Genomic DNA, 25,946 nt, shown 5'->3' with positions numbered 1-25,946 from the left:
ATCTTCACCATCCAGACGTTCCAGGTTTAAGTGAAGAGCAAATGAAATGACATCTGCTGTTAATCTGTTGTGACACAATGTAGGCTGCAGTGGATTTAATTCACTCCTCAGGCAGGAAGTGATATGTTTCTTCACCAACCTCTCAAAGCACTTCATCACTGTGGATGTAAGTGCTACTGGATGAAAATCATTGAAGCAGATTACCAAGTTTTTCTTAGGTACTTGTATAATTGAAGCCTGCTTGAAGCAGGTGGGTACCGCAGACTGCCAAAGTGAGATGTTAAAGATCTCAGTGAACACTCCAGCCAGTTGATCAGCTCAGGTCTTTAGTACTCGGCCAGATCCCCCAGCTGGGCCAGATGCTTTTCTAAAGTTCTCTCTCATGTCGGCCTCAGAGACTGAAATTACAGGGTCATTAGCAGCTGTGGGAGTGTGTGAAGGTGTCTTCATGCTTAGTTGATCAAAGCGAGCATAAAAGGCATTGAGCTTATCTGGGAGCAAAATCTTATTGTCACATAGGTCACTTGCTTTTACTTTGTAAGAGATGATAGCATTCAAGCCCTGCCACAGCTCATGAGCATCCTGCAGTGATTCCATTTTAGTCCAGAATTGTCGTATCACATGTAAAGTGACTTCCTGGAGGTCATACCTGGATCTCTTGTACGATCTCTTGGTCGCCAGACCTGAACGTCACTGATCTGGCTGTCAGCAGATTGCAGGTCTCTTGCTTCATCCAGAGCTTCTGGTTGGGGAAGACACTAAATGATTTTGACAGGACATACTTAACCATGACTGACTTTATAAAGCCCATGATAACTGTGGTGTACTCATTGAGATCCTCTGATAAGTCATTGAACATGGCCCAGTCCACTGACCTGAAGCAGTCCCATAGCTGCTGCTCCCTCTCTTCATTGTCCTTACTCCTAGACCCCTGCTTATTAGTCTCTACCTATATGCGTGTAGGAAGGGAACAGCCAGACGGTCTGATTTCACAAAATGAAGTCCAGGGATTGAATGGTAGGCATTCCTTATGGTAGAAGAGCAGTTGTCAAGTGTGTTGGGACCCCCTGATGCTGCAGGTAATATGTTGATGATAACTGGGGAGAGATTTCTTGAAGTAAGCCTTTTGATGGTTACATTTTAGTGCTATTGTCACACTTTTAAATCTTGTTACACTTTCTGCTAGGCCTCATCTTGATGGTAACATGAACAACAGAACATTGTGCATTACTCTAAAGTCTAGTCAAGATTAATTCCATTTCTTTACAAAGAAACAGAAGTGCTTATATTTTTAATAGTTTGTACAATATTCTGCAATGTTGCTGCAATTGAATTTTACACGTATTGCTATTTCCCAGGAAAAAACTTGCCCAGCGACTTCAAGAGGCTGAGGATCACATTGAGGCAGTGAATTCTAAATGTGCCTCATTAGAAAAGACCAAACAGAGACTTCACAATGAAGTTGAAGATCTCATGATTGATGTGGAGCGAGCTAATGCTGCTGCAGCTGCTCTTGATAAAAAGCAGAAGAACTTTGACAAGGTATAAATCAAATTTTTGAAATTAATCAATAAGATGAAAAATTGGATCCTGTTTCATTCATGATTAATAGAACATTGTTTACCCTTGTGTGCTGTCAGATCCTGGCAGATTGGAAACAAAAATACGAGGAATGTCAGTCTGAATTGGAAGCATCTCAGAAGGAGTCTCGTTCTTTAAGTACTGAACTCTTCAAAATGAAGAATGCTTATGAAGAATCCTTGGAACACCTTGAAACACTGAAAAGGGAGAACAAGAATCTTCAACGTATGTTATATTCCTAAGTTCTTTGAGTTTTGGCTATCATAATCTCCTCTGCATTGCTGATTTTAGTAGATTTATACATTTATGGCCATGTCTCCAACAAAACCCTAAGCTCTCTAATTAATTTAATAAACAATCCATCTCCTGCTTCTCCAGCTCCTTTAATTTCTTTAATATTCTATTTAAAACTTGCATGATTAAACAAGCTTAAGTTGCTTGGAATCAAATTTTAATTGGTGAAACTATCATGTTAAAGCATAGAATATTTCACTGTGTTAAAACACATGGTAAGGTGAGGTGAGGGCCGCCGCTGGTTGGAGCTGATGATGGATATTGTGTCCTAGCTGCCTAGATGCGCAAGCCTGGGCAGTCTGCTATGGAGAGCAAGCTGTTGCCCAAGTACCAAGCTCCCCCTCTCCACCTATCTAATGAACCAAAGGAACGGCAGAGACTGATACAGTTTGGCACCAGCAGCATCGCAGGAGTTGCCAGTCAGCATTGAACTCAATGTAGGACTGCCTTAGGGACTCCAGTTCTGGATTTTTCCCTTGGGGTTTACTCCTGAAGCCTTTCCCTTGAGTGGGTATAGTTGCAAGGCAGTGGAGGGTTGAGATCAGAGTTTTTCTTCTCCCAGATGAGCTGCCAACCACGGCTGACAACCCCCATCTGTCTGAAACACGTGATAAGGATTGTTGTAAATGACATGGCTGTTTCACTGCAAATATTCTTTTCTTCAGAGGAGATTAACGATTTGACCGAACAACTCGGAGAAAGTGGTAAAGCATTGCATGAGATGGAAAAGGCTAAGAAGTTGGCAGAAACTGAAAAGTCTGAAATTCAGAGTGCTTTGGAAGAAGCAGAGGTATGTAAGCAATGGTCACGATTATCATTGACAAGATTGAATCATTTCTAAAAATGTTGCGAGTGTAATCTGCAGCCTCCAATACCTGTTTAAACATTTTCTTTATGTACAGGCGGCTCTTGAACATGAGGAAAGCAAGATACTGCGTATCCAGCTTGAATTAAGTCAAGTAAAGTCAGAAATTGACAGAAAGATTGCTGAGAAAGATGAGGAAATTGATCAAATTAAGAGGAACAATCAGAGAGTTGTAGAAACTCTGCAGACATCATTGGAGGCAGAGGTCAGAAGCAGAAATGATGCCCTGAGAATCAAAAAGAAAATGGAGGGTGATCTGAATGAAATGGAGATTCAGTTGAGCCATGCAAATCGCCAGGCAACAGAAGCTGTTAAGCATCTCAGGAACGTACAGGCTCAACTTAAGGTATGAGCAAATTAATGCACATATTACTTTGTCATGTTGCATCATCTTCTTGAAATAACTATTGAAACTGAATTAGCATTCTTCAGATGAAAAGGTATTGGACTAGAGTTTACTGCAACATGCATGCAAAAATCTACATCCAGCTGTCAGAACTTTTAATTCCCTCTCCACCAGAAACTTCAAGAGATTAGAGATTCTTGTTTGTACATGAAGGTCCTGCACTTGCTGGCTGAGTTAAGCCACTGATTTTGCCATTCCAGTCCAATGTTAGATTCCCTACACAGTCCAGCAATGGAGTGCAAACTTGCTTAATTCCCAATAGTTATGCTAAAGAGTCTACTTGTTGAACCTGTGCCAGAAATGCTACAAGAACTCTGGAACCATTTATTTGTAAGGGGGTGTATAACTTTGAGGTTGAAGGTATTATAAATATTGGTTCAATTATTTACAATAGTTTTAATGTGTTATTTAAAAGGATTTCAATTTTTTTTTCAGAAGTTACATTATATTTACTTATTTCATAATATAATTAATTAACCATAATATCAGAGATCGTCAGAAGCACTCAAAGTCCTTCTCAGGCTTGGAAGTTTATTTCAGCAGATTCAAGGGTGGATGGTTTTTACCCATCTGCATGATAGCAGAAGGTCTTGCCCCACATGAGGCTTTTCCAATTTATATTATATACTAGACAACCGGGTGACCTGTTGGGGCACCTTTTGAGAGAAAGATAGTGCAGTGTGATGTGATGTGCTTTGGAAATTAAAGAAGAAGAACTCAGTGTATTAAAGAATAAAGACATGTAACAAGACAAATATTGCTCCTCCTCATTTAACGAAGGACACTTTTTATGACCACATTTCTGGTTGGTCTGCCCCCCCCCTTCAGGAATGCTCTAACACTTTCATTTCTTTTTCCCTGGCTTAAAGCCACATACAGCTGACCATGCGGGAATACTAGTTTCTTCAGATAAATCAACATATTCTCCATGGTATGGCCTTGTGCCTTATGTATAGTCACAGCAAAGCATGACTGTATCAGGAACTGGCTTCACTGAAGAGGGACATTTTCCCCTTCTGATAAATTGAGAGTAATTCTTGGGATCATGAAAATGTCATTTTTGAATGCACCAATGTTTATCTTTGCTACGATGAGATTGTGGTGCAGTTCTTCCAACATCATTCGCGTTCCATTGCAAAGCCCTGGTGGATCCAAATTCCTCATTGAAATGATGGGAGATTCCCTCTTCAATTCCAGTTTATGTGGTGGCAATCCAGAGATTTCGACGGAATCAAGGAATTCTGTAGTAAAATGAGTGGCATTCGCTCCTTCACTTACGGCATTGAAGGAGCAGTATTCTTTCAGGATTCCAGGGAAGTGTCTAATGTATGTGAAGTTTATTTTTCGCATCATTTCATTAAGAGGAACCAAGATAGAATTCCTCGACAAGAGTTCTGCAGAATTGTCGAATGTTGGGTAGATGAAATCAATGCATTCTTCCATAGTTGTTGCTGGCAGACTCATATCTTCAGGTAATTTGATTTCATTGTTTTCATTTTTCTCAATCTTGTCTTTTCCAACATCCAATAAGAACTGAGAATATTGTCCTTCTCCCTCACTCATTCACGTTTCTCTTCAATTGAAACTTGATGAAGCTTCTCCAGAAGTATGATTTTTTAATGCATGAATTCTCCACATCAGCATCTTTTCCGCGTTTCACAACTGCTAGAAGCTGACAGAAATCGCCACAGCAAATGGTTAAAATACCCTCGAAGGCCTCGTTCTTGCCACATACATCATGACGAGTGCAGTCCACGGCTTCAAAGCTCTCCCTCCTAATCAGGGGGCATCCATCCCAGACAATAAGCTTCACATTTTGGAGTAAGTTTGCAGTATTGGTGTTTTTATCAATGTTACAAAGGGCAACCTCATTGATTTTGAGGGGTATTTTGAATTGTGAATGCACTGTCCTACCACCAGGCACCTCTGTCTCTTCTCCTTCTCTGCCTGTTTTTGTCATTCTGGAGACACGCAGACCTTTCATCCTTCATCTGTTCATCTATCATTTGTTCTTTCTCTCTGATCTTGGAGTCATGCGGCCCTGGCCTGATTGGATTCTTGTTCTCTCCTCTGTGCCTATTGTTGTCATTTTGGAGACGTGCATGCCTGTCCTCCTCTGTCTCGTCTTTTCTCATCTTTTTTGTCCCAACTCTTTTATCCTGGAGTCGTGCGGCCCTGGCCTCATCCGATTCTTGTTCTCTCCCTCTCCTTGCTGCTTCCCAACGATGTTTGGCATCATCCCTTGACCATAATGTCCCCCTTCTCTTTCCACTTGGCATAATTAGGCTATCCATATATTTTTACCCTAATGCTTGATAGCAGATAGGAAGCAGTAACACCAAAGCCTCCAAGGTGCTGTTGATTCTTGATGATGTGGTTGGCGCTCTGCTAAACAGAAGTGATATAGTCACCGCTGTCCTTTGACTGCAGCAAAGGGTTTTATGGGTGTCTCGAAGTACGTCATTACAGTAAGATTTAATTTTCTCTTATTGATGGGTGGCAGTTAGATCTGTCCCAATCCTGCACATGCTGACTGTGATTAGCAGAACGTGACCCCTCGAAATCCCTCCCCCTCCCTTCCCCCATCTCAGTTTCACTCTGCCCCTCCCCCAGCTGCCCATCACCTCCCTCATGGTTTTGCCTCCTTCTACTACCCATTGTGGTATCCCCTATTCCTTCTTCACCTTTCCTGCCTTTCCCCTCCCCCACCCCTTTATCTTTCCCCTTACTGGTACCTACCCGCCTTTTCCTTCCCACACTCTTTATAGGGCCTCTGCCCCATCCCTCTTCAGTCCTGACGAAGGGTTCCGGCCCGAAGCGTTGACTGATCATTTCCACGGATGCTGCCCGACCTGCTGAGTTCCTCCAGCATGTTGTGAGTGCTGCTTTGACCCCAGCATCGACAGATTATTTTTTGCCCTCGAAATAGAGCTGCCCTGCCCTTTTGCTCCGGTAGGTGTCGCTGCGGAGGCTGGCCGTGCGCATGCGTCGGGCTGTCGCGTACCGATTTCCATGATGGCCGATCGAGTCTCAGGTGAAAGCCGGCCTGTTGATTTTTGGCGAATGAGCAATTTTATACGAATATATAACCCTGAACTTTGCCTGCATTCTGTAAGTTAGCGCATTTGAATTCGATAAATGCCTCTATAATGCACCGTTTGCGCTAATTGGAGGTCACAAACAGAGCATGAGAGTTTTAGTAGTGTATAGATTTACATATCAGCAAGTCAACAGAGACAGAGGGAAAAATTAAGTCCATCCATTACCCGTTTCTCAGTGGCAAATATACTGTAAATCACTCACCCCATCAGAAAATTCTACCCCTTAGTAATAGTGTTAATAAATGGTTTGACAAAGTGTACGAGATTACATCTACTTAAAACATTTTCCCCCTTTTTAAGGAGGCACAGTTACATATAGATGAAGCTTTGAGAAGCAATGAAGACCTCAAGGAACAGTTGGCTATGTCTGAACGCAGAAGCAATCTCCTTCAAGCTGAAGTAGAGGAACTGAGGGCAGCTTTGGAACAAACGGAAAGAGCTCGCAAGCTGGCTGAACAAGAACTTACTGATGCCAGTGAGCGTGTGCAGCTTCTTCATTCTCAGGTACAGTGGTGCCTGACAGACATGAACACCATTGTTTAAGAATGCTACTTCCCGATGGGGAAAAAAATCAATTCATCTCCCAGGTTATTGAAGGGAGTTCTTTTTTTCTCATTTATCATAGAATACCAGTCTGATCAATACCAAAAAGAAGCTTGAAGCAGACATGTCCCACCTTCAATCCGAAGTGGAAGATGCCATTCAGGAAGCTAGAAATGCTGACGAGAAGGCCAAAAAAGCAATTACTGATGTAAGTCTTATACTGAATGTTGCTCTTATATAATTTAAGCTGATTATATGGCTAAATATATTACATGTAATTGCTGTAAGGCTGCAATGATGGCAGAGGAGTTGAAGAAGGAACAGGATACAAGTGCCCACCTTGAGAGAATGAAGAAGAACCTTGACCAGACGGTGAAGGACCTGCAGCATCGCCTGGATGAGGCTGAGCAATTGGCCTTGAAAGGAGGAAAGAAGCAGATCCAGAAACTGGAGGCCAGGGTATGTAAGACTGATGAGGCACAAATTACTCACTCGAATTCTGCAGCAGTTTCATTTCTTCTTATCAATGTGACTATTGTCCCACCTCAGGTCCGTGAACTGGAGAGTGAATATGAAGCAGAACAGAAACGTAGTGCTGATGCTATCAAAGGTGCTCGCAAATTTGAGAGAAGGGTTAAGGAGCTTACCTATCAGGTAGGGAATTCAAATTTATAAAGTGCATTGAAAATTATTGGCACTAATATCTTGCCATTGAATATGTGCAGCAGGGAACAATCAATCTCCTTTTCACTATTTTTAGTCTGAAGAAGATAGGAAGAATCTCTTGAGGCTGCAAGATCTTGTTGACAAATTACAATTGAAGGTTAAAGCCTACAAGAGGCAATCAGAGGAATCTGTAAGTAATTCTTGGTAATTTTTTTAGATACTTAGGTATTTATTAATAAGTGCAATATTTATTAAAAATAATTGATTTGAATGTATACCAAAGCTTAACCCTTTTTATATCATTTCAGGAAGAACAGGCTAATGTTCACCTGTCTAAATTCAGAAAAGTTCAGCATGAACTTGAGGAGGCGGAAGAGCGTGCTGACATTGCAGAATCCCAGGTTAACAAGCTCAGGGCTAAAAGCCGTGATATTAAGGTAAAGTCAATGTTTAATAGTGTTAAGTAATATTGTGACAAATGGTAATCTTGTGCTCATTAGTCTATGTGATATTGATTGACATATCCTAACTGTGGATATTACTACGCTGGTAGTTCAAATGTGAATTCAACCAGGCAGAATTGGATATGATGCTCAGGAGGGAATTGTTGGGATGCCAGAGGAACAGGGAAATGCAGCTATTTTTTATTAAAACAAACAAAACAATCTACTGTTTAAAAAGTTGAGTGATAGGTGATATTAATTGAAATGCCAAGGATTTTTACACCAGATTTGATGTGATTCCAGGCATTGTGTATGCGAGATTTCTTTCTGTGGAATCTCACACTAATACTGATCTGGCTACAGTTCTGGAGGGGCATAGTAGCTTTGCTTGACTGCTTTGTATTGTGAACACATCTCAATTATAAATATAGTGGTTATCCAGAAATGATAGTAGGAATTTGTACAGAGACATAAATACTTTCCTAATATATTGTTCAATTGTTGGACCTTTGGTTGTTAAGTGGTAAGTTTTTATTTTACAGATGGTAGTGAAAGCTGAAGAATAATTACAAGCTTGAAGAGTTCACCGAAGAAATTCACAAAATGTGCATTTCTTTGTGACTTATTTTTGTATATTAAGTTGGACTTGTTAGTAATGCATTACCAATAAAGATAGTATTAACCTGCTGTGGTTTGTCATGTCCTAATTTTGTTTGGAATGAGAAATCATTTGAGAGAAAATCAATAAATGTGCCATTAGCTATTTAAATGATACGAACAATTACAGTTATTCTCAACTGTGTTCTTAATTATTTGTTCTTAAACTTAAAAAAGCTGCAGTGTTTCAATTATTTATCCAGTGGTCGAGACAGATGCCCATGGAGATTTCAAATTACACACTAAAGAGTATAATTTGTCTGCAGTAGGAAGGTCATTAAAATCATCAGGTGAATGTTGGAGAGCGCAGCCAATACTGCTATACCCTCTCCGCAGTGCAGCTGCAGTGTACCAAATAATATTCTTTGTGTTAAAACGGTAAATTGTTAGCTTGAATGTGACCTCCAGATGCTTAAATATTCTCACTGACCTTGCACCCCACAACCTAGGCCAACTGACCACATTCAAGCATAAGAATGAATGTAAGAATATTATTTATAAGGACTATCTTAACTTGAAGACTGTATTGGAAACATTATAGAATTATGTAGTTGTTTAGAGCACAGATGGAAGTCATCTCCACATATTTCCTGTATCACTTTTTTTAAAGTTATCAAATTAGTTCTGATCACTTGCTGTTTCCCTAATACCATGCAGTTTCATCCCTTTCAAGTATTTATCCAACTTTTTTTTGAATATTATACGTGATTTGGCTTTGGTAAATTTTCTGGCTATGTGTACTAGATCATGTAGAGCTAGATTTTGCTGTTACTTGACACTAACCACAGATACTTGTGGATATTGACTGGCAAGTAATGGTTACTGTATGTCATCCTCTTTGTAGTACCTCTACTGGGGTCTGTAGTGCATGTGAAAGATGTTTCAGCCTGTTCCTCAACCAATCAAATTTTAAAATCCTTAATGAGTTGTGCAGAACAAAAATTTTGTTTTTTTCATAAATCTAAATAATAATATTTGTTCTCATGCACATTTTGGGGCAATAAAGCAAAATTAAATGACAAAGAAAAGCACAGAGTCATGAAACAAGGAATGCAAAAAGCTAACTAAGTCTACCTTTGACTGTAATTAAAATATGAAGGAAGGCTATACTATTATTAACTTTTTCAAATTCAGACAGGCTGGTTGATAGTTTAAATGCATCACAGTGTTAAATATTTACTGATAAATAGCTGTAGACCCATACAGTTTCTAATGTGTTTGGTGGCATTATAAAAGGTAAATGCAGCAGATTTATTATCCTTATGTATAATAAAAGTAAATCTCTCTGTATTTTTATGAAGCAATGGACAGCTCATCAGCAACCTCTGGTACTTGCATTTATCTATAGAAATCTGCATGCATGGAGCTCTAGTTCTATTCTTTCTGAAGTAATGAAAAGTACAGGGGATCTCACATTACGTCCTTGGTTAGGGCTAATAACTTGGGTTGGAACTCAGCTGGCCAGGCAGCATCTATGGAGAAGAGTAAGTAGATGACATTTTGGGCTGAGCCCCTTCATCAGTGGGGGAGAAAAAGACAAGAAGTTAAAGCATAAAGGTGGGAGGGAAGGGAGGAAAAAGTACAAGGTGGTAGGTGATAGGAGAGACCAGGAAAGGTGGTGAGAGGGAGGTAAAGTGCTGGGAAATTGATAGGTGTAAGAGATAAAAGGCTGGAGAAGGAGGAATCATAGGAGAGGGTAGGAGACCATGGAAGAAATGGAATTCGGAGGAATACCGGGGGAGGTAATGGGCAGGCAAGGAGATAAGGTGAGAGAGGGGAACAGGAATGAGAATGATGAAGAGGGGGACAATTACCAAAAGTTCAAGAAATTGATGCTCATGCCACCAGGTTGGAGGCTTCCCTGATGGAATATAAGGTGTTGCTCCTTCAATCTGATTGTGGGCAGTAGAGGAGGCCTCACGGGCTGACATGTCAGAACAGGAATGGGAAGCAGAATTAAAATCGGTGGCCATCGGGAGGTCCTGCTTTTTCTGGCAGACCAGGAGGCCACACCAGGAGCACCGGACACAGTGTATGGCCCCAACAGATTCACAGGTGAAGTGTCACCTCACCTGGAAGGACTGTTTGAGACCCTGAATGCTAGTGAAGAAGGAGATGTAGGGGCAAGTGTAGCACTTATTCCACTTGCAAGGATAAGTAACAGGAGGGAGTGCAGAAGGGAGGAATGAATGGACAAGGGAGTCGTGTAGGGAGCGAAAGATGTACTTGCTGGTGGGATCCTGTTAGAGATGGCAGAAGTTACGGAGAGTTATGTGCTGGATGCGGAGGCTACTGGAGTGGTAGGTAAGGACATTAGTAACCCTATCCCTTGGGTGCTGGAAGGATGGGGTGAGGGCAGACATGTGCAAAATGGAAGAGATGTGGGTAGGGGTAGCTTTGATGATGAGGGAAGGAACACCCCTTTCTTTGAAGAAGGAGGGCATCTCATTAGTTCAGGATTGAAAAGCCTCATCCTGAGAGCAAGTGTGGCAGAGACAGAGGAACTGAGAGAAAGGGATGGAATATTTACAAGTGACAGCTCGGAAGATGTGTAGTCCTGATAGCTGTGAAAATTAGTGGATTTGTAAAAGATTTCAGTGGATAAGCTGTCTCCAGAGATAGAGACAGAGAGATCAAGAAAGGAGAGGGTGGTGTCTGGAATGGACCAGGTAAATTTGAGGGCAGGGTGGAGCTGGAGGCAAAGTTGATTAAATCCACGAGCTCACCATGGTTGCAGGAAGCAGCCCCATTGCAGTCGTCGATATAGCATAGGAAAAATTGGGGAGTAATAGGCTTAGTGTAGGTTTGGAACATAGTCTTGGTGACAGAGTGAGAAGAGCACGGTAGTGCAGTAGTTAGCACGAAGTTTTACATTACCAGCACCAGGGGTTCAATTCTGCCACTGTCTATAAGGAATTTGTCCGTTTTCCCTGTGCTCCAGTTTCCTCCCACAGTCCAAAGACATACTAATTGGTAGATTACTTAGTCATTGTAAATTCTCCTGAGATTAGACTCAGGTTAAATTGGCGGTTGCTGGGTGACATGGCTCGAAGGGCCGGCAGACCTGCCTGCTCTATATCTCAATAAATAAGTGGAGGTGGTTAATGTATCAAATATGAAAGAGGGTTTGTACATTTTAGAATAAAATAATTAATGAATAGATATGGACGTATCCTGATTTTAGATTGGGAGTTCAGAGAAGAAGCTCAAAGCAATAGACTTAAGCCAAATAAACATATGTTTTGCGCACATTGTGTTCAAAGATATTTTCATCCAAGCCAAATTTAATAATTGGCAGGCATCAGAATTTAAAAAATGATATCACCTTCCATATCATCAGGACATCCTAGTTTACCTTACACACAATAAAGTATGGTTGAAGTGTCACTGTTGTAATACGGGAAACATTGCAGTCTGTCAAACTACAGAAACAACAATATCAAAACGGCCATTAATTTGTAGATAATCTTTGTTGAATAAATATTGGACAGGCAACTGGCTAAGAACTATTCTTTCCTCTTCTAATGCAATGGGATCATTTGTGCCAAAATCTCCATTTAACATTACATCCAGAAAGAGACATTCCCAACAGTGCAGCAGTCTCTTGAGTATCATTTTAAACCTGATTTTTGCAGTCAAGTCTGTGGTGGAATACTTATGAATATATAACCTCTTAGAGATTAGAGTGGTGACACGAGTCAAAATTGACGCAATTTTATGACACTTGAATGAACATGAAGAAAAAATATACTCAAAGATGCATATGGGTAAAGTTCTGGAATATCGATCAAGATATTAACTAATAGAGACTGTTCAGCAATAGAAGCATAAGCATTTATTTATATATCATTCCAAATAAACTGATTCCTAAGCTCTGGAACCTGGGCCTTAGCACTCAGATCTGCAGCTGGATCTTCAACTTCCTCACAGACAGGACCCAGGCTGTAAAAATAGGGGACAAGCTCTCCTCTACAATCACTCTGAGCACTGGTGCCCCACAAGGCTGTGCACTCAGCCCCCTGCTGTACTCACTATACACCCATGATTGTGTAGCCAAGTTTCCATTAAACTCAATATATAAGTTTGCTGATGACACAACAATTGTAGGCTGTATCTCAGGTAATGATGAGTTTGAGTACAGAGAGGAAATTAAGAACCTGGTGGCATGGTGCAAAGACGATAACCTATCCCCCAACGTCAGCAAGACGAAGGAATTGGTTGTTGACTTCAGAAGGAGTAGAGGACCGCACGGCCCAATTTATATCAGTGGTGTACAAGTGGAACAGATCAAAAGCTTTAAGTTCCTCGGGGTCAATATCACAAATGACCTGACTTGGTCCAACCAAGCAGAGTTCACTGCCAAGAAGGCCCACCAGCACCTTCACTTCCTGAGAAAACTAAAGAAATTTGGCCTGTACTCTAAAACCCTCACTAATTTTTATAGATGCACTGTAGAAAGCATTCTTCTCAGGTGCATCACAACCCGGTATGGAAGTTGTCCTGGCCAAGAGCAAAAGAAGCTGCAGAAGATCGGGAACCCAGCGCAGCACATCACACAAACCAATCTTCCGTCCTTGTACTCACTTTACACCGCACGCTGTCCGAGCAGTGCTGCCAGGATAATCAAGGACATGACCCACCCAGCCAACACACTTTTCGTCTCTCTTCCCTCCGGGAGAAGGCTCAGAAGCTTGAAGACTCGTACGGCCATATTTGGGAACAGCTTCTTTCCAACTGTGATAAGACTGCTGAACTCATCCTGACCCAGATCTGGGCCGTACCCTCCAAATATCCGGACCCGCCTCTCGGTTTTTTTGCACTACCTTACTTTCCATTTTTCTATTTTTTATTTATGATTTATAATTTAAATTTTTAATTTTAATATCTACTAATTTTTACTATTTTAAATATTTAATATTTGTAATCCATGGAGCGGGAAGCACAGAATCAAATATCGCTGTGATGATTGTACATTCTAGTATCAATTGTTTGGTGACAATAAATATAGCAATGACTCCTTCAGATATGTGTAGCTGGAATCAAAATCCATAAGTGACAAAGTGAAAAATAATTTTTCAACTGCTCAAATGAGAAAATCAATCATAATTTTGATTCTTCTAATATTTTCTAAATTAACATCTATGCATATTTTCATCTCTGGCCATAATAAATTAGCTAAGGAAGGCCAAGATGACCAATGGTCATTGGTTTTGTTAACTGGTGTTGAACAGACCAAAGCATTTACTTAATAAGTGAATTTACTTCATAACATTGAGGGAATTTGATTTGGTGTTGTGGATCAAAATGGAATGGAACCAAGGGAATAACATGAAATACATTCTATAATACATTTTTCTAATCATTTTTATACCAGCTAATTACTTATCAAAGCTGATAATGTCTTGCCATTAATATCCTTTGAAATAGTTCTGCACTTTTCCTATGTATGTCACCATAATATATTCAGTGGTTAAACAGAGAACAAATCAAAAAATTGGTAATTACTAAAATCCAGTAAGCTTTTATCCATTTATCACTAATTTGAATCATTTTCTATTTTTATCTGAGGGGGAAAAAAAAGCTAAATGTGTATTGGCAAGATACTACCAGTATTTCTGCTCCTCACAAGCATTCTCCTCACTGACACCTTACAAATCTTTTGCAAGAAATAACAATGGATGTGTATTTATAAATCATGTTTTACTGTTGTAAGTTGCTTTAAAATTACTTCAGAAACAAATACCAGTTTAGTCTAACAATTGTTGTATAGAAAATACATTTATGCAAAATGGGTTTGGTAGTCTAATATTTCAGTGAATAAAAGAGAGATTACTTGGAAACCATAGCCTACATGTCCTATTGTGTGTACAATTTGTTGTATGGCACATGATAGTATGTAATCAGCAAACCTATTGCTAATACTGTGTAATTTACAAAAAGCAGCGATTTTGCTTGCAGATACTTAATGTACAGGAGTGCATAATGCACAATAGATTCTCACAAGGATGAGCCACGATTGGTGTGGGCTATTCATCTGGAACTTGTGTTGCACCAGTCTTATTGCCTGTGACTAGTCGTCGCATACTTTGAGAAAATCAACTCACACTAAGTGCTAGTAGGCCATCAGAAGAATCCAGGTATCCGAAGGAGGCAGTGAATGGAAACCACACACTTCTGGAAATAAGGTCTTGTTTATAAAAAAAAACACAATATGTACAAAATATTTTCATGAGCAAGAACAATTCAGAATTCAAACATTCTGTTTAGGATCCAAAGCTTAAATATCAACAAAGACCAAATTCCTGTTTAGTTAGAATCGGTGATATTCATTAGAATAACCTTTATTACTCCAATTTCTCTAACTAATTATTCCTAGTGTTAATCCATATTTAGAAGTTTACAGACTAAACCTTTTTTACTTATCCCTAGTTAGTTAGAAAACCAAATATAATTCCTATTCTCAAGTATAATATTTAACTTAAGTTTCAGTTCCAGGCAGTATATCTACAAGTTTAAATTCAATTCAAAAATTATATTCTGTATACACAGTTTAACTCCTTTCACGACAATTCTCCTAACGACACAACTCTTAAACAAAGTAAATCTCATTCAGTAACTTATCAAAGTCTTTGCAAAAATAATCAGTTCTTGCAAAAAATCAAATTCGGATTCTTCGAATGAAACCGTATTAAATCCACTGCGTCATTACACATTTCGTCCCGCGCTGTTTCTTCATCTGGGTGGGTCGCCATCTTGGTTCCTTGGATGAAATACTGTAGTCGATCGTCCACAGTAAGTCAGTTCACAAACTTGTACAAAACTTGACCAAATGCCCTGGTATGATTTTGCAGAACTAATTCCCGACTACACGGTAGGGATTTTCGACACTCGTTTCTGCCGATATTGTCTCGTTGCAGCTTCAATAAATCTTTTATCACTATTCTCTCTTCTCCAGGGGTTTCAAGTCAATAGGGTAAAGATACTCACTACTAATTCCACTCTTAGCAGTTCATGTCTTCAGTTTCTACTCGATGCTGCGTTTCTCTCTTTGTCCGTCCCGTGTCCAGCCCGCCCCTCCCTCGCGTAGCGTTTTTTTTCAAATTTTTTTAAAATCGGTAAACCTCATTTGCATCCCTCCGCAGGTAGAACTTTCTAATAATACAATTTTGGGTTTAATTAACCTGGGTTACACAGGCCATATGTGAGAATGCAAAGCTGCCTAGGTGAAACCTATTCTGCCTGAGCAGAATGCAGGAACAGCTTCTGGTGAGGATCCTTAGCGTGGCTCTTCATTAGGCTCTTATCCTGCTCCTGAATGTGTTCCTAACCTCAACAATTACGATTACAAGGGTCTCCGGGTGATAACAATCTGTCATCTCCTGATTGAACCTCTCATCCCCACTGTAATTAGGCTTCTTTTCTCTCCACCCACTCCTGCTACTTGAAACAGGGACATGTGACAGGTCTGGTTTCCTTTGTTGATCTGACAAAGATGAATTAATTAATTCCTTCTTTGCCTAATGTACAATAGAAATTTGCGCCAGATTTCTCTTGAAGAAAGCATTACTTGGCATGATGCACCAGACCCATTTAAAACACTTTTCTAAATGCTGAGGAATTTCTAATCTATGACTCCTCTTACTAGAGTTCACACAGTTTGCGTAGAATGTTAACAACAGAGGACAGGGAATTGTATTTTTAGATAGTAATTAGTTGAACAAATGCAAATAGACAACCTTGTGGAGTTACCACGGAATCAATTCATGAAATAACAACACACACTAATGCTGGAGGAACTCAGCAGGTCAGGTAGCAGCTATGGAAATGAACAGACAGTCCACGTTTCCAGACGAATCACTCTTCAGGTTTGAGAAGGAAGGGGGAAGATGCCTGAATAAAAAGGTGGGGGGGGGAGGGGAAGGAGGCTAGCTAGAAAGTGACAGGTGAAGCCAGGTGGATGGGAAAGGTCCATGGCTGGAGAAGAAGGAATCTGATAGGTTAGCAGAGTAGACCAGAGGAGAAAGGGAAAGAGGAAAGGGACCTGGAGAAGTAATAGCTGAGAAGAAATAAAGGGTCAGAATGGGCAATGGAAGGAAATGGGAGGGGGTGAGATTCATTTACCAGATGGAGAAGTTGATATTTATGCCATCAGGTTGGAGGCTACCCAGACGGAATATAAGGTGTTGCTCTTCCACTCTGAGGGTGGTCTCAGCTCGACACAGGAGGAGGCGATGGATCGACACATCAGAACAGGTTTGGGAATAAAAATTAAAACATTTGTAGAGGATGGTGTGGAAATGCTTGATGAAGCAGTCCCCCAGTTTATAACAGGTGAAATAGCAATATAAGTCTTTCAGTCATTAGTTTACTCAGATAAAGATTTAAGACCAAGGGGTCTAACTCTGTGTAATGGTGCTGAAAATGTCATCAGTCAAATGGATTGGGCATTCATTCATAAATTCAGCTACATATATAACCATCTGTTCAATCATAGATTCATTCATTTGTGCCTTCACTCGTTCATATCATTTACAGTATTTATTCTTGCTATCATGCATTCATTCCTATACTTAACTATTCATTCACGTGTAAATAATAATATCAATAACTTAATTATAGGTCATTTTCATTGTAGTTCAAAGTGCTTTACAATGGGATGAAGTGCAAGCATGAAGATAAAAGGATCAAAAAAGCAAAAAGCAAGGTTAAATAACAAACAACAACACACATCAAAGTTGCTAGTGAATGCAACAGGCCATGCAGCATCTCTAGGAAGAGGTACAGCCGACGTTTCAGGCCGAGACCCTTCGTCAGGTTAAATAAATAGGTTTTGATCTGAGGTTTAAAAGTATCAACTGAATCTACATCCCTTATAGATTTAGGTATTGAGTTCCACAATTTAAGCGCATAGTTCAATAAAGCTGACCTACCGATTATCTCTTGAGAGAGATTCTTTAAATTTAAGAGACTGGTGGAACAAGAACTGAGAACTCGAGCAGGATTATAAAACTAAAGTGATTCTGTGATGTACTCCAGTCCCAGACCATAAAGGGATTTAAAAATAAGTAATAAGAGAACTTTAAAATCAATTCTAAAAGAAGCAGGAAACCAATGCAGAGTAGCTAGGACAGGGGTGATATGCTTCTTCATTCTGCTTTTAGTTAAAAGTCCCCAGCCCCAGCTGCGGCGTTCTGAATGAGTTAAAGTTTGTCAATTGATTGCTTTTGAAGGCCAGTAAAAATGCATTGCAGTAATCTAGTCTGTTCAGTATAAAGGCATGTATTAGTTATTCAGCATCATTATGTGACAGAAACTGATGTACCTTTGCAATATTTCTTAAGTGTAGAAATACTGCTCTGGTTCATTCCTTCATTCAGTCATTCATGTATTCATTCATCTATAAGCAGGAAATTTTAATTAATCACCTAGATCTAATTTTCATTATCACATAAAATTACATAGAATCAAAAATAAGCAATGCTGTTACTATAATGAATTAATTACATGTGGCTAAAATTTGGTTGTCTCAAATGACAAACAGAACTGTGATGGAATGCTTTGCAACAAATCTGTATTTTAATACTCTGATTTCATGCGATTTAAGGTGAGGACTTCAGAATCAGGTTTAACATCATTGGAATATGTCATGAAATTTGTTGTCTTTGCAGCAACAGTACATTGCAATACATAATAATGGAGAAAAAACTGTGAAATATAGTATGAATATACATATTTAAATAAATAGTGCAAAAATAGATCAAAAAGTAGTGAGGTAGAGTTCGTGGGTTCAATGTCCATTCAGAAACCAGGTGGCAGAGGGGAAGAAGCTGTTCCAGAATCATTGAGCGTGTGTTTTCAGGTTTCTGTACCTCCTTCCAGATGGTAGCGGGGAGAAAAGGCATGTCTTCAGTGATGAGGGTCCTTTATGATGGGCGCCACCTTTTTGAGGCACCGCTTCTTGAAGATAAAGTCTGGTGGGCTAAGCAAACATCCCTGAAGTGCTCCAATGTTGATTGTCAGTGAGGTGGAGATGTTATTACCAATCTGCACATATTGTGGTTAGGAATTTCTGTGTCTGTTTGCAGAGGGAGGTACAGAGGGCCAGGTTCTGAAGCTTTTCAATCAGAACTTTAGGAATGATGGTGTTAAACACTGAGCTGCAGTCAATATACAGCATCCTGACATAGGTATTTGTATTGTCCAGGTGATCCAAGACCGCTTGGAGAGCCAATAAGATTGTTTCTGCTGTAGACCTACTGTGGCGGTAGCCAAACTGCAGTGAGTCCAAGTCCTTGCTGAGGCAGTTGATCTGGCCATAACCAACCTCTCAAAGCCCCATCATTATAGATGTGAGACTTGATTCACTTCTTAAAAATACATTTAAATAAGCAGACTGCCTAGCTCTGCAACTCCCAGTGATGTGCACCAGCATTTGAAGGATTAACTTTAAATATACTGTATATAAAAAAGGTTACAATGCCTTCTAGTACTTGATGGAATTTGATGTTTTAATCCTAGGTTCTTTTAGAAGTCAGAAAAGAGGCATTAAAATTGTTGTTTCATGATTATTTTATTACAAGTTGATAGAATAAAGGGAAATTGAAACAAACGGTGATAAGGACTACTAGAAGAGAGAGAGAGAGTGAGACAAAGGAGCAACGATGGTGCCTAGCACCATATATCCATAGAGTTAAGAAAAATTCTATTCAAATGTATGGATAGTAATTAACCAATTAGAAAGTACTTATTCAATACTGCAGTAAAAATTAACAATGAGGAAACACTTACTTACTTAATGCAGAACGAAGAAGCTTCCAGAATTATGCTTTGTATAGCCACTAGAAGCATAGTACATTCTTATATGCGTACATACTAGGAATCATAATAAGCAGTTATTCCTATAAAACTAATTATATAAAATATAAGTAGATAATTAGTTGTTAAGCTGCAAAGAAATTGACAACTGAATAGTCTAATCCGAGAATTAAACAGTCAGGTCCAACAATTACCCCTCCTCCCCCCAATTCTAAATCACACGTTGAGAATCATTACGGCTGAAGTTTCAGAGGCTAACATAGTTGTGGTATCTATGTTTTGTATAAAATAATCAAAAACTGTTTAGGTTATGAAATATCAAAGGGTATATAACAAGATCCTAACCAATTACATGGAAGAGAAGTCCAGGCTCCATTTCTGCACATAAAGTATGTGTTGTTCCATAAACTTAGACCATTTTGCATTACTTGACTGGAGCTTTGTTGAATTGTAATATTTCTGATTATCGGTAATGCATGTATACATTATGAGTCATCTCAACTAGCACATTATGAATAGGGAAAATTGGTAAAATATATGGTAACTAATAATATTAGAATAAACTTCATAGAGTCCAGTGGTTGTCAACTTGCTTGAAATCTTCTGGCTGTTTGGTGATTTGCTCACTGTAGCCCAGCAGCATGGTCACTGTGACCAAGCGGTTACTAGCACATTAACCACAGTGCTTGTTGTCTTCATCGGATACCACATTAGCTCAGTTGCGGTGGCTGATGTGTGTCCACTTATTTCTACCTTCTGTTTTCACTGTCGACTTGATAATTAACAACACTTGAATGATAAAAGTTCTTCCCATCTAGCTCCCTGTGGTTCATTATGTGGTTTCTTAACCGGGACCAATTCACCAGGACTCGGGATGTACCCTCCTTCTGTTGGATCGCCCCAAGTGGCAGAAACTATTTGAGAAGCAGACTATATAGCTTGGGTTCATTTCACACAATAGTTAATGTGTGTATCAGCCTCTCTGAAATTGAGGGCTACCAGCAGTGAGATAGAATGTGCCGTTACCACCTCCAATGGACTTAAGTTTAGTTTTCGTGTTTTGAGTTGCTCTCAGGCTATGTAAGACCTTAGGAGGAGCCGTAGGCCGTGGTACACCTTCCTCATGATACTTAGTCAATCATTGTTTGATGGTTCCATTCATTAATTCGGTTTTCCCTGATGACACTGGATGATGTGAATAATGAAAAGACCGTTCAATGTTTATCAGTCAACATAATTCCTGATAAACACTCCCAATGAAATGTGTTCCCTGGTCAGAGTCAATGTGATAATGATATTCTTCATCTAGGAATATAGGCTTGATCAGAGTTTTTGGTGGTGGCTTTCTTTGCTGGAATAGCTTCAAGCCATCTTGAAAACTTGTCCACTATTACCAGTATGTCTGAGTATCCTTGACACTTTGGTAAAGTAATAAAATGCACTTATAGATGTAAAAGTGGACCAGGTGGGGCAGGGACATGTAATTGTGCTAGCTTTTCCACTGCTTCAGGATTAGTTCTGGCATGTCATGTGTCTTTCAAATGTTTGTTGAGCTTGTGCCCTGAACTTCGGATTCCACCACCCTTGGGAGAATCTGTTGATTGTCTTTTGCACTCCATTGTGTCCCAGAGAGTATATTTGCTGTGCCAGCTAAGGAAGCAGTGTAGTTTATGATTTGTGTCATATCTCCATACTCCATCACCGTTTAACTTCCCATCATTCTCAATTCAAAATCATCTTTCCTGTGGTGAGCATTGAGCTTACATCTCTCGAATATCTTATATGTTCATCTATGATACGGAATTCAGCTTTGTTTCCATAACTCCATTTGTCAGGTTCACTGCATATGTTCTTGATACAGGTACGTCTTTTACTTCTTCTCATGCTGCCGTTTTTGCAACTTCATTCACAGATGTATTTCCACGGTTTTCCATTGTAATCACTTTGGAGTAACATTTACATTTTAATATGACAACTTCTAATGGCATTTTTATGACATCCATAAGTTCGTGCATCAACAGTAAGAAATTCTCTTTGTTTCCTTAAGTTTCCAAAATTATGAACAACTAAAAAAAAGTATATCGAGAATCAATGTAGATATACTGTAAACTAATCTTCCTTCTGCCAACTTACAGACTTCAGTTGCACAGAGGTAACAGGAGCCATACTTCCTGGTACCAACATTTCAGTTTCAGGTATCATCATTTGAGTTCCCCTCTCAGTTATTGAGGAGACATCAGTGCACAGAAACAGTTCTTTGGCAGAGTAATAACTGACAGGACGCTGTCGGTCTCCACATTCTTGAATTGAGACTGCCATCATGTGTTTCTTGTTAATATACGGGGTAAGTGGTTTACCTGTGTCAGGGATTCTTAGTGTAGATGCAGTACACAGTGTCACCTTTACACACTTCCAATTGTTCTTCGTTAAGAGTTTTAGGGTTGCCTGAGCACGTATTGTCCTTCAGGTTATTGAATAGTTGAGCAATAGTGGATGAATCTTTCCCAGGCTTGTAAATGTATTGGCAGTGGTTTCATCTTCAGTACTGTGTGTGTCTTCACTCCCTTGGTCCTTATTGGAGAAAGCTGCGACATAGCTGAAACCCTTATTGTTTCATCAGTGTCATCCTTACTTGTGTCACTAGAGGCCACTGTAGAGTCCATATCATATCCAGCCAGTAATTCCTCGGAGTTCAGATGGTGTCATTGTCCCTAGATACTGTCAAATGTGAGTTGCAATTCCTCAAATGAAGCTTCAGAAGTAGGTACTTTCCTGAGCAGAGCACCAGCAATAGTGTTACTTGTTGGACCACCCACTCGAAGTCGCAGTTGTGTTTTTTCTATGTTTCAGTCTTGTTTCTCAGCCCCAAACAATGTACTTTGATTGAATTAAAAACATAAGAGATCCTGCAGATGCTGGAAATGCAGAGCAATACACGTAAACACAAGTTCCTGCAGCATTTTGTGTGTATGACTTGAATTAGTGTTATTTTTTCCCTTGTTCATTCTTATGCAAAGATATGCCTTTTAGATTTGTTGTTGTCTCTGTCATGCTGTTTTTTGTAGTACATAACCAGTTACATGTGTCTTTCAATTAGTTAAAGACTTTACTCATTCCATTAGCTCAATCACTCCCACATTCGATCAAACTAACCATGTGGTCTTACCTTCAAATCACACATTCTAGGATTTTCCTTTTCCTCAGCCATTTTCTGGATCTTAGTAAACTTTGTTGCTAAATTTTGTCTGGATTTTTAAATTAATTTTATCAAACTGAGAAGTATTATTAGGGTAAGAGCTCAAAACCGCGGTTAATTGTTCACATGTAAATGGAATATTGTAGTTGGTTTCTATTGCGTATTTAATACTTAAGTCGTATTTTGGTAGTACTGTAAATATATCATTTGATTAAGCATTTTGTTGTTTAATTAATTATGGGTTATATGTAAAACTACAGGAGTGCCATACATCATTATGCTACCATGTCATATGTACGTGCCTCACTAAAAGTAAAAACAAAGAGGACACATTTATCCCCAGTTTTCCCATGTTTTTCTTTCAATTCACTCTTGGAGTTACAAGACATAATAATGGCATTGGGGAAGTTTTAAATAAACCCAAGATGACTACCCATATGTGGATGCACAGCGAAACTTCCAAGCTTAAAAAAAAGCACCTGCTTCTTTGGGAAGGAACAGAGACAGTTATATTATAAAAATGGCAGAAAGTGGGTGAAATGGGTTCATAAACAGTGAGCACTGTGTAATAATAATAAATTTTAAAAAACAGAAATAGCTGGTTACATCAGAAAGGTGGATGCGTTCAATTGCACAAAAGCTAACTGGATATTGTACACTGCGTGAATTGAACTCAAATGAAATAGCCAATGAAAAACAACTGTCAGTCTTGCTGAGCGCATTAGGTACAAAAGCCAGCATTCCATCTAGCATTTGCCATTTACTTAGAAATGTAACTGCTCCAACCAAACCAGACAAAATTACCTTTGCTAATATTGTGAAAGTAATGCAGGAAAATTTAGAATGGAAATCATTGCTGATAGCAAAACACTTTAGGTTTCATAAGTAGAATCAGAAGGAAGTGGGGAACATTTCGGCGTATGTGGTTGAATTGAAGAGATTGTCTGAGCATTGTCAGTTCAGAAATGATGCACAGAGAAATTGTTTAGTTGTGAAATCTTTTAAGAAAGCATTTAAAAATGGTTCCTAACTGAAGCATATCTCGTGTAAAGAAGCAGTTGAAATTGGTGTATCGATAGAAACTGCAGACAGAGATGCAATTGAGTTGCATTCAGGAATGAAGTGAGCATAAACAAAATTGTAATGCCTAATCAGAAACCAGCCTGGCCGAACAAAATGTGTTACCATTGTGTCAAGAGCTTACACATGCCAGACCAATGCCAGTTTAAAGGCAAAACTTGCAGAAAATGCAACAAAATTGGGTACATAGCAAGAACATGTTGAGCAGACAAAAATATATAGACTGTACAGGGAAGAGAAAAAGATTAAAAAGTCAAGTTGCAGTTTCAAAAAGAGCACTAATCTGCATGCTGTTGATGAAAAATCTGATAATGATGAGAATAAAACAGGCTTAAGATGAACAATGTGAAAACAATCGATAGACAGGCAATATGACCAGTATCTTTGTGTCCTCTCTAGCGACAGACGAGACCCTGGGGAACTGTCAAGTGACTAACGTTGCATCTCTATTTAACAAGGGAACAAAGGAAAATCCTGGGAATTATAGGCTGGCGAGTCTCACATCAGTTGTAGGGAAATTGGTGGAGAAAATTCTTTGGGATAGGATATATGAAACCCATGATCTAATTAGGGAGAGCCAACATGACTTTGTGTGAGGCAGGTCATGCCTTACCAACTTGTTTGTATTTCTTAACAAGGTGACGAGAGATTGATGAGGGTAGGGCAGTGGCTGTTGTTTACATGGATTTTAGTAAAGCGTCTGACAACTCCCTCATGGGGGCTAATCCAGAAGATTAAGATGCATGGAGTCCGTGGCAAATTGGCTGTTTGAATTCAGAACTGGCTTGCACATAGAAGACAGAGGGTAGTGGTTGAAGGGACTTATTCCAGCTGGAGGTCTGAAATTAGTGTAGTTCCACAGGGAACTGTGCTGGGACCTCTGCTTTTTTAAACGTATATATATGACCTGGATGAAAGTGTAGATGGGCAGGTTGGTACGTTTGTGGGTGATACCAAGATTGGTGGAGTTGTCGATAGTGTAGTAGGCTGGCAAAGAATACAGCACAATATAGATCAGTTGCAGATATGGGCTGAGAAATGGTAGATGGAGATTAACCCAGATACATGTGAGGTGTTGCACCTCGGGTAAGGCAAATGCGAGGAGACAGTACACTGTTAAGCGCAAGGTCCTTAACTGTGTTGCTGAGCAGAGAGATCTCGGGATCCAAGTTCATAGCTCCTTGAAAGTGACTACACAGGTCAATAAGGTGGTTAAGAAGGCTTATGGAATGCTTGTTTTTATTACTTGAGGCATTCAGTTAAAAAGTCAGGAGGTTATATTGCAACTTTATAAAACTCTGGTTAGGCCACATCTGGAGTATTGCATATAGTTCTGGTTGCCCCACTATAGAAAGGATGTTGAGGCTTTGGAAAGGGTGAAGAAGAGGTTTTTCCAGGTTGCTGCTTGGTTTAGAGGGCATGTGCTATCACCAGAGGCTGTAGAAACAAGTTGTTCTCTCCGGAGCGTCGGAGGTCGAGGGGAGATCTGATAGAGATTCACAAGATTATGAGGGGCATAGATAGAATGGACTGCCTGGAATGAGGAGTTTGTCTCCTCCATTTTTAACTTTCCATCATCACAGTTGCCCCTTTGCCTACCTACCCGACATTTACTCTCAGTTCCCACATTCCAGAACACCTCTGTCATTCTGTTGACCTTGTCTTCAATTTATCTGACCCCTTCATTACCTTATTGATGCCCCACTTCATCATCTCCCCATTTTCATCTGCTTGAGTATCTTCTTCCAATCATTTTCCAAACTGCTCTCATCCATCTTCCCAACAAAATCTCTGGTATTCCTCTCCCTGATACCTCACCTAACCCTACTGATCCTCTCCCTTATAATCCTATTCTCCATGTCAGATGAGATATTCTCCCCATTATCGCTGGAATCTTCGATGCCAATAGCAGAGGAAAAGCCTACTTACAGTAAACTCCATGACTCTTGTGATCAGTGGAATATCAGAGCCTCCTTTTCATGAGAACTCCTTATTGATATCTCAAGCCAAAATGCGCTAAAGACCCTGGCTCATTGACCATAGTTTGTGCTCTCTGATCCTCTGAAATCTTTATTCTATAATCAGTGCTGTGGTAGGTTTGAATGCATTTGTTAGTGCAGTGCAACTCTGTATTTAGACTGTGTATTACCTGACATTGTTTTATTAATGTGAAATACGGAAGGAATTTTTCTTTGTGTATACAGCATGGTATAGGTTTATTCAGACTGTGAAGAGGATATACCAGCCAATATTGTTTATAACGGCCACTCTAATTATTGTTCTAACAATTTAAACATCG

The 25,946-nt window shown here is 39.6% G+C and overlaps 1 protein-coding gene and 1 long non-coding RNA gene across 2 annotated transcripts in view; both read left to right on the top strand.

Annotated features, from left to right (window-relative positions):
* The window catches only part of LOC134360192 (myosin-4-like), a 39,811-nt gene extending 31,206 nt beyond the window's left edge, over positions 1–8,605 (top strand). The window contains exons 31-41 of the mRNA XM_063074240.1: positions 1,359–1,542; positions 1,641–1,806; positions 2,541–2,665; positions 2,778–3,086; positions 6,548–6,751; positions 6,873–6,998; positions 7,079–7,249; positions 7,340–7,444; positions 7,551–7,646; positions 7,765–7,893; positions 8,442–8,605. Of these exons, the coding sequence (XP_062930310.1) occupies positions 1,359–1,542; positions 1,641–1,806; positions 2,541–2,665; positions 2,778–3,086; positions 6,548–6,751; positions 6,873–6,998; positions 7,079–7,249; positions 7,340–7,444; positions 7,551–7,646; positions 7,765–7,893; positions 8,442–8,465 (1,639 nt within the window). The 3' untranslated portion in view covers positions 8,466–8,605. The remainder of the gene's footprint in view (positions 1–1,358; positions 1,543–1,640; positions 1,807–2,540; positions 2,666–2,777; positions 3,087–6,547; positions 6,752–6,872; positions 6,999–7,078; positions 7,250–7,339; positions 7,445–7,550; positions 7,647–7,764; positions 7,894–8,441) is intronic.
* A 6,692-nt stretch (positions 8,606–15,297) lies between these two features.
* The window catches only part of LOC134336485 (uncharacterized), a 138,596-nt gene continuing 127,947 nt past the window's right edge, over positions 15,298–25,946 (top strand). Inside the window, exon 1 of the long non-coding RNA XR_010015800.1 lies at positions 15,298–15,348. This is a non-coding gene — a long non-coding RNA (uncharacterized LOC134336485). The remainder of the gene's footprint in view (positions 15,349–25,946) is intronic.

The sequence above is a fragment of the Mobula hypostoma genome, chromosome 22, assembly GCF_963921235.1.
Source record: "Mobula hypostoma chromosome 22, sMobHyp1.1, whole genome shotgun sequence".
Classification (NCBI taxonomy): Eukaryota; Metazoa; Chordata; class Chondrichthyes; order Myliobatiformes; family Myliobatidae; genus Mobula; species Mobula hypostoma.
The sequence above is the reverse complement of the archived record's forward strand: the minus strand, read 5'-3'. Positions and strand labels throughout refer to the sequence as shown.